The 8436-nt window shown below is 53.9% G+C and overlaps 1 protein-coding gene across 3 annotated transcripts in view; it reads right to left on the bottom strand.

Annotated features, from left to right (window-relative positions):
• FCHSD1 (FCH and double SH3 domains 1) overlaps nucleotides 1-8436 on the bottom strand; it is a 36815-nt gene that overhangs the window by 1843 nt on the left and 26536 nt on the right. For all 3 annotated transcript variants that reach the window (XM_081014795.1, XM_081014793.1, XM_081014794.1), the window contains exons 15-19: nucleotides 3307-3390; nucleotides 2366-2543; nucleotides 1859-2064; nucleotides 756-834; nucleotides 429-487 (exon numbers count right to left, since the gene is read on the bottom strand). In XM_081014795.1, coding sequence (XP_080870921.1) covers nucleotides 429-487; nucleotides 756-834; nucleotides 1859-2064; nucleotides 2366-2543; nucleotides 3307-3390 — 606 coding nt within the window. The remainder of the gene's footprint in view (nucleotides 1-428; nucleotides 488-755; nucleotides 835-1858; nucleotides 2065-2365; nucleotides 2544-3306; nucleotides 3391-8436) is intronic.

The following is an 8436-nucleotide window of genomic DNA, read 5'->3' as shown; positions in this document are numbered from 1 at the left end:
AATTATCATCATCTCAAGTTTTTTCTTCCCACTCTACTTTTCTTCCCTCCCAACAGAAGACTGGCAAACTCTGGTTACCTCCTGTAATGTGGGTTCAAACCTTCAGTTTCTCCAATATAAATTCTTATTAAGCTTCTAGTAGAACACAAGCCTAACAGGCAATGCTGACTACAAAGCCCCACTTGTGTGTAAGATCATTCTAAAAGGACTGAGCACTCCCTTTTTGGCCAAAATGGAACATTCTGCCTTTTTTCTCTACCTGAGAGATAAATATGCTCATAATAATTAGTCAAATTGCGTCAAAGATTAGATCATAACCTACTTGCATTCTAGGATGCTCATATGTGAATGAACTTTTTTGTGAGTGGTGGGGATAAAGGACAGGGAGACTGAGGCCACCCTATCACGGCATATGGGAAACAACTTACTGGGCGAATGCGTGGTGCGTTCAGGTCAGGGGAATCTTGCACGTTTCCTTGCCAGCCACCTGGGAACACATAAAAACATTAATGACTACACTCGTGTGGTGCAGAGTAGCGAAAGACTGCTGACATCCTGGCCCTTAACTTGGTCTCTCTCTCTTTCTCTCTCTCTCAATCCCACTTCTCCAGAAACACTAACATGTTTTCATAGCATACTAGAGATCTGTATATATCATCACTTCTCTCTAACACAACTACACTATTCCAGAAGCCACCATTTTTTTGTGGGGTAGGGGGGAAAGACTCCGGATGCTGGTTTCTTAAGTAACTCACCTGTTAGCAGAATGTCTGGAGGAGATGCATGGTCAAGGACTGGAGGGGAGAAGGCTGGGGGAGATGGTGAAAGCAGTTCCTGAAACAAGAAAGCCAAGCTGCCGTCAGACTCAAAGCAAGCGAAGTAAACTTCTAAGACACCAAGTGGAAAAATGAATGTGGGCCGAGTGTGTCTCCACAACCCTGGTGTTGGAGTGGGAACCAGGTTCAGCAGGGCTCAGCCATGAAAAAGCTGGAATAAGAATGAAGAAAAGAGCACCTTGCACATGCTCCGAGGGCTCGTGCTGTATTCTGGATGTATGCTCAGCATGACATCAAAAACAAGATGCCACCTCCTCTCTAGCTGGGGAATGGGCAGGGGTGGTGATAATAACTTTATACCTGGCTGCCAAGCCCAGAAAGAAGTTGTGGACTCCAAATTAGCAAGGCATCGGTATGAGTATCCCTTAGATCATAAAACAGATTGCTTTCCCTTTGAGCACCTCTGAAGCACTGCATGACTGCTCAACTACTGTATTTTTCGCTCTATAAGACGCACTTTCCCCTTCCTAAAAAGTAAGGGGAAATGTGTGTGCGTCTTATGGATCAAATGCAAGTGGGAGGCTCTGCTCAGCGCTCCCTTTAAAGAGCCGCGTGGAGAGGGCTGCCCTTCTCCCTCTTCGGGGAAAAGCCCCTAAGAGCCACACACACACTCCACGCACTCTTTAAAGGGAGTGCGGCTCTTGGGGGAGCCTTCATCCCGCTGCCCCAGAGAGGCTGCACGTGGCTATCCCATAAGCCAGAACAGCAAGAGGCTATCCCAGAAGCCAGATCCCTCTTGCTGTTCTGGCTTCTGGGATTCAGAATATTTTTTTCCTTGTTTTCCTCCTCCAAAAACTAGGTGCGTCTTATGGTCTGGTGCATCTTATAGAGCGAAAAATACGGTACCTCCTCAGCCCCAAGCTTCTAGGGTGCTTTGGCATGCTCCTTAGAGGCAGGAGGGGCACGTGCTGAGGTGTCCATATCTGTGGATCCCAGTAACTATTACCAGGACTCCTGGGCCCTGCCAACCATAAGGAGGAAGACAAGCTGATCTGCCCTTCCTGGGCCACCCTGGGACTCACCTGCTCAGCTCCCTCTTGAGCGCCAGTTATTTCTTGCACAACCAATGAGGGGAAGACTCCAATTCTCCCATTGAAGTCTCCTTTCCAAAAGCCATCATCTACCGCTCCCTCCTCCCGGGGCAGCACTCGGATGATGGCTCCCTCGGGGAAACTGAGTTCCTCAGAGCTCTGCCCTTCGTAGTCATAAAGGGCTCGCACCAGGGAAGCTGCAAACAAACAGAGGACACAACTGGTCTTACAAAGCAGGTGGGATCAGCAACCATTTACTCTGTTGGGGGGAGGACAGGATAAAAAGCGTAAATAAACTGAACCCTTTCAAGTGCAGGCAGGCCGCCTCTTCCACTAGCCAGGCTGGGCAGAGGCTCCCTTGGATTTGTATCACAGGAGATCTGACGGGCAGGGCAGAAAAGCTATGCCAGGCCCATATCTTGACACCGCCATGCACTTGCACCCTCTGCCAACAGCTCACAGCCCCCCCAGCCCCCCCACGACCCCAGCAAGACGCACCTCCAGGCTCCAGCATCAGGCCCATGCTCATGATGTTGGTCAGCTCCCTCTCCAAGGCCGCATCAGAGGACTCTTCCTGGGGATTCCCATCTGGGGCTGGGTGCTCCCTGCTTACTGAATCCATAAAGAAGAGGTACTTCTCAGGGACGTACCCGACCTGTCCTGCACTGTTACGCGCCTGAAGTCAGGTAGGAGAAGTGACACTAAGAAACATATTTGAACAAGCTTGCCCTGGTGTGTTCCTACCATGTGTGGCTGGGAACACAGCCAGGCTGCCCCCAAGGCTACAATCTGGGTTCTGCTCTCTTAAGTCCAAAGTGCTCAGCTTCTATCTTGGCACTGGCATTCCTGCCAGAGATTGGACACCCAATGGTTCCATGTGTTCAAGCATCTCCAGAATGCCTTACAGAGTTGCTCAGCACCCATTCATACTCTTGTTTAGCACTCTAGAGGCAGATTTTCACCGAAGGTTTTTCCAAGTCCCATAGCAGAGAGGAACCTGACCCAGTTTCCTTATACATTGGCTCCCAGTACGTTTCCGAGCACAATTCAAAGTGTTGGTGCTGACCTTTAAAGCCCTAAACGGCCTCGGTACTGTATACCTGAAGGAGCTTCTCCACCCCCATCGCTCTGCCTGGACACTGAGGTCCAGCACCGAGGGCCTTCTGGCAGTTCCCTCGCTGCGAGAAGCCAAGTTACAGGGAACCAGGCAGAGGGCCTTCTCGGTGGTGGCACCCGCCCTGTGGAACGCCCTCCCACCCACCCTCAAAGAGAAAAACAACTACTAGACTTTTAGAAGACATCTGAAGGCAGCCCTGTTTAGGGAAGCTTTTAATGTGTAACAGACCATTGTATTTTAATATTTTGTTGGAAGCCACCTAGAGTGGCTGGGGATACCCAGCCAGATGGGCGGGGTATAAATAATAAATTATTATACAAACCTTGACCCATTCCTCCACATCGCCGTCTTCAATGACCTCCAGCTCCTCACCCTGCGCAATGGAGAGCTCGTCCGATTGGCAGGCCTGGCAGGCAAGAACACATGTAGAGTCACAACCAAGTCCGCAGCAGCAGCAGCCTGCCTTCCAAGAGTCACAACAGAGTTCTATGCGGATGGCTGGTGTGAAAGGTCAGCTGGGCTGAACAAAGAGCAGGGCCTAGAGACCCATAACAGGCCCTCTGGAGACGCAGCCTGACTCACTCAGGCATCAGTGACCAGCCATGGTTTCTCACCATGAGAAGGAGTAGTCATGAGCCTCAGAGGAATAAGGTTCTTTTCTTCCTTTCATGGGTGAGGAAAGGAGATTAGAAGCTTCTGCTTATGGTTTGTGGCAAACCAGAAGGCTCCTCCCCATGCATGAAAGCAACAGGCTCCCAGTACATTTCTGAGCACAATTCAAAGTGTTGGTGCTGACCTTTAAAGCCCTAAATGGCCTTGGTCCAGTATACCTGAAAGAGCGTCTCCACCCCCATCATTCAGCCCGGACATTGAGATCCAGCGCTGAGGGCCTTCTCGGTAGTGGGGCCCTTCAGATGTAAAGGAAATAAGCAGCTATCTTATCTTTAAAAGACATCTGAAGGCAGCCCTGTTTAGGGAAGTTTTTAATGACTGGTGTTTTAATGTATTTTTAATCTTTGTTGGAAGCTGCCCAGAGTGGCTGGGGAAACTCAGCCAGATGGGCGGGGTATAAATAAATAAATAATTATTATTATTGTTATGTAGTGTAGTTTCACCCTGGGCCAACAGGGGGATACTGTATATAGTTTTCACTCAGGTCTGTAGATAGTTTTCACTCAGGTCCGCGCCAGTTATTTTAGGCGGGAACTCTGGGCTGTTGTGGTTACAATGTTGACAGCCGGCTGCCTATAAATACAGGCCGGCTGAGCTGTTCGCAGTCAGTTCTATTCCAGCTTGCCATAATAAAGAGCTACTTGAAGAAATCGCTGTGCCGGCTGCTATGTCAACCCACGACTTAACACTGGCGACGAGGATGGGATAGATGGACATCAGAGCACAGCCAGATGCGGCCAGCCTCTGAACTGAGCTGAATCACTGAGCTGAATCACAGAGCGAAATCACTGAGCGAAATCACTGGGCAGAACCAATTCAGAGCTGACTGTTCTGGCTAGAGCACTGTGTTCCATCCATCGCCCTTCACGCCGGCATCGGAATCATGGCTTCACTTGTGCCTCTACCGCCGTTTGCGCCAGCCTCTGAATCATGGGACTCCTACCTCGCTCGGTTCGACTGCTACCTCCAAGCCATCGAGCTGACAGCAGTATCAAAGGATCGGAAGCGGGGCCTATTCCTCAGCCTCTGTGGGCCTGAGGTGTTTGAGACGGCCCGAGCGTTGGTTGCGCCAGAAGCAGTCCAGGCAACACCATGGGACACGATCCAAGAGAAGCTCCGCAACCACTACGCACCAAAGCCGTCCAAGATTGCTGCCCGCCATGCGTTCTACCACCGGAACCAGGCAGAGGGGGAGTCAATCAACAACTACACCACCGCCCTGCGACAGGCTGCAATGCACTGTGAGTTCCGAGATTTAGACGATGCCCTGATGGATCGAATCGTCTGCGGGGTCCGGGACATCCATCTGCAACGGCGTCTCCTAGCCAAGCCAGACCTCACGCTACAGAAAGCCATTGAGGAGGCTGTGGCCTCAGAAGCTGCTGAACGCTCCGCCCAGGAGATCCGCAAGTCCAGCAGCCCGCGTCTTGCTAGGGAGCCAGTTCCGGTGCATCATGAAGAGGCCAGCAGTGAGGAGGCATCCTCCAGTAAAGACGATGACGTGCACCAGACAAAGCGGGAGCGCAGGAAGTTCCAACAGAAGTCCAAGGGCCAACCGGAATGTGCTGGCTGCGGAGGCAACCATTCCCGTGCCAAGTGTCGATTCAGAGACGCCATCTGTAGGAAGTGTTCCAGAAGGGGCCACATCGCTAAGGTCTGCCGATCGGCTCCGTCTGACACCCCCCCTTCATCGACTCGCAAGTCCAAGTCTTCACTCCAGTCTGCCAAGGAAAGTTGTTTCGCTCTCACCAACTGCCGCTGCCCGTCTGGAACCACGATTGGCCAAACCGACTCGCCTACGCGACGCAAGCTGAATGTCACGGTGCTCATTGAAGGAGCTCCATGTGACATGGAGATCGACACCGGGTCTGCCCTGTCCATCGTGTCATGGAGCACCATCAAAAGACTGGTACCCAGAGTGTCCAAAAGGCAACTCGACTCTCACCGCGTACACCTGAGAGACTACCAGGGAAACGACATTCCCGTGGTAGGCGTTGGCCGGTTCCGGATCGCCTTCAAGGATTTTTCGGGCCTGCTCCGGTTGGTGGTGGTCGAAGGTCAGCGGCCAAGCCTCCTAGGGCTAGACTGGTTTGATGCCCTCGGCCTGGAAGTCACCGGCATCAACTGCATCTCTAACGCAGAGACTGAGGGTCTGGTCAAAGACTTTGCCGAGGTTTTTGACGGCACCTTGGGCCAATATACAGGTACGCCCATCTCCTTTAGCCTTGATCCACAAGTCGCCCCCATCAAGCTAAAGCCACGCCGGGTTCCCTTTGCTCTCAAGGCTAAGGTGGACGAACAACTGGACAAACTGATCGCCCAAGGAGTTTTGGAGCCGGTTGACCACGCAAAGTGGGAAACCCCCATCGTCACGCCTGTCAAGCCAGATGGGTCGGTGAGAATCTGCGCTGACTACAAGTGCACGATCAACAAGGCACTTCAGCAGCACGCTTATCCGGTTCCTGTTGTCCAACACCTGCTGCATTCCCTGGGTGAGGGTAAGGTCTTCGCTAAGCTGGATCTTGTCCAAGCCTATCAACAACTGCCAGTCGATGATGCCACTGCTGAAGCCCAGACGATCGTCACCCACCGGGGGGCATTCCGTTGCCGCCGGTTGCAGTTCGGGGTGAGTGTGGCTCCTGGCATCTTCCAAAGCCTTATGGAGCGTCTCCTGCAAGGGCTTCCAGGCGTGGTACCATATTTTGATGACGTCTTGGTGTCTGCAGACTCACACCAGCAGCTGTTCGAGCGCCTCCGTGCCGTGCTGACCAGGTTCCAGGAGGCCGGGCTCAAGGTAAAGAGGGAGAAGTGCCAGATCGCCGTTCCACAGGTAGAGTTCCTGGGCTATCTTATCGATGCCTCCGGTCTTCATCCAACCACATCCAAGATCCGCGCTATCCAGCAGGCCCCCACTCCAAAGAACAAAACGGAGTTGCAGGCATTCCTGGGGCTGCTGAACTTTTATAACATGTTCCTGCCCCACAAAGCCACAGTGGCTGAGCCTCTTCACCGACTCCTTAGCACTAAGACGCCTTGGGCCTGGGGTCATCGGGAGACGGCGGCCTTCAACGCGGTCAAGGCTCTCCTTTCTTCAGACAGTGTGCTGGTACAGTACAGTGAATCCAGGCCGCTGGTCCTTGCCTGCGACGCCTCACCTTTTGGCATCGGTGCTGTCCTTAGTCACCGTTTTCCAGATGGAAGAGAAGCACCGCTCGCCTACTTTTCCAGGACACTATCTCCGACGGAACGGAATTACAGCCAGCTCGACAAGGAGGCATTGGCACTTGTGGCTGGAGTGAAGAGGTTCCATGAATACCTCTATGGCAGGACTTTTGACCTCATCACTGACCACAAGCCACTCCTGGGCCTCCTCGCCGGTGATCGTCCAACTCCACCGGTCCTCTCACCACGCATGCTGCGATGGACTGTTTTCCTGGCTGCCTACCACTACCGGCTCATCCATCGCCCGGGGAAATCGATGGGCCATGCCGACGCCCTCAGCCGTTGCCCTCTTCCAGCATTTGTGGAAGACCCGGCTCCAGCTTCATTGCTCCTTCTGATTGAGGATCTTCCGGCAGCGCCTGTATCGGCTGCCACTGTGGCCTCCGCATCTGCCCAGGATCGCACCATCAGCCGGGTGCTCAACTGGGTGTGGAGGGGGTGGCCACAAGGGCCCTTTGCATCGGAGTTCCAGCCCTTCGCAACCAGACAACATGAACTCTCAGCTCATCGCGGCTGTCTGCTGTGGGGAGACCGCGTCGTGATTCCCCAGGGACTCCGTCAGCGCGTCCTGGAGGCTCTGCACGTTGGCCACCCGGGAATTGTCAAAATGAAGGCGTTGGCTCGGTGTTACGTCTGGTGGCCTAATATGGACGATGCCATCACTGCCTGGGTGTCCGCCTGTCAAGCGTGCCAGGAGTCGAGGCCTGCACCACCGGCAGCTAAGGGACACACCTGGGAGACGCCAAAGACACCCTGGTCGAGGGTGCACATCGATCTGGCTGGCCCCTTTCACGGCCGGACCTTTATGGTAGTGGTGGACGCCTATTCCAAATGGCTGGAGGTCGCCCTGATGCCCTCCACCACTACCGAAGCTGTCATCCGGGTGCTGCGAGGCCTGTTTGCAACGCATGGGTGTCCTGATGTCCTTGTCTCTGACAACGGACCGCAGTTCACGTCAGGCACGTTTGAGCGGTATCTTTTGGGACTGGGCATCCGCCATGCCCTAACGGCACCCTTTCATCCATCCAGCAACGGGCAAGCGGAAAGAATGGTGCGCTCGACAAAAGAGGCACTGGCGCGCCTGGACCGGGGAGACTGGCATGAGCGGGTCGCCGAATACTTGTTCGTGCAACACATCACCCCTCATGCGGCCACAGGGAGGAGTCCTGCTGAACTGCTTATGGGCCGCCGCCTCAGGTCACCGCTCGACCGGCTACACCCAGACTTTGCCGTGGCTGAACCCCCAGGCTGTGCCAACGCACCACGGTCATTTGTCCCCGGAAACCAGGTCTTTGCCCGGAACTATGTGGGGGACATCCCTTGGGTGCCGGCCACAGTAGTGGGAGTCACTGGACCTCGCTCGTACCAGGTGGCACTCGAAGACGGACGCTTGTGGCGACGGCACATAGACCAGCTTAGGCGCAGGGTTGGGGACTTGGACACTACCGAGGTGCCCCCAACTGCGTTTGCGGCTCCAGAAGAGACACGTACAGATGGCGAGGCCCCACCCACACCTCCCTCGCAAACTGCCAGCGTGGAGCCGAACCAAGCCGTTTCA

This window comes from Podarcis pityusensis (assembly GCF_964106645.2).
Source record: "Podarcis pityusensis genome assembly, chromosome: 7".
Lineage (NCBI taxonomy): Eukaryota > Metazoa > Chordata > Lepidosauria > Squamata > Lacertidae > Podarcis > Podarcis pityusensis.
This window is presented reverse-complemented; position numbering and strand designations above follow the sequence as displayed.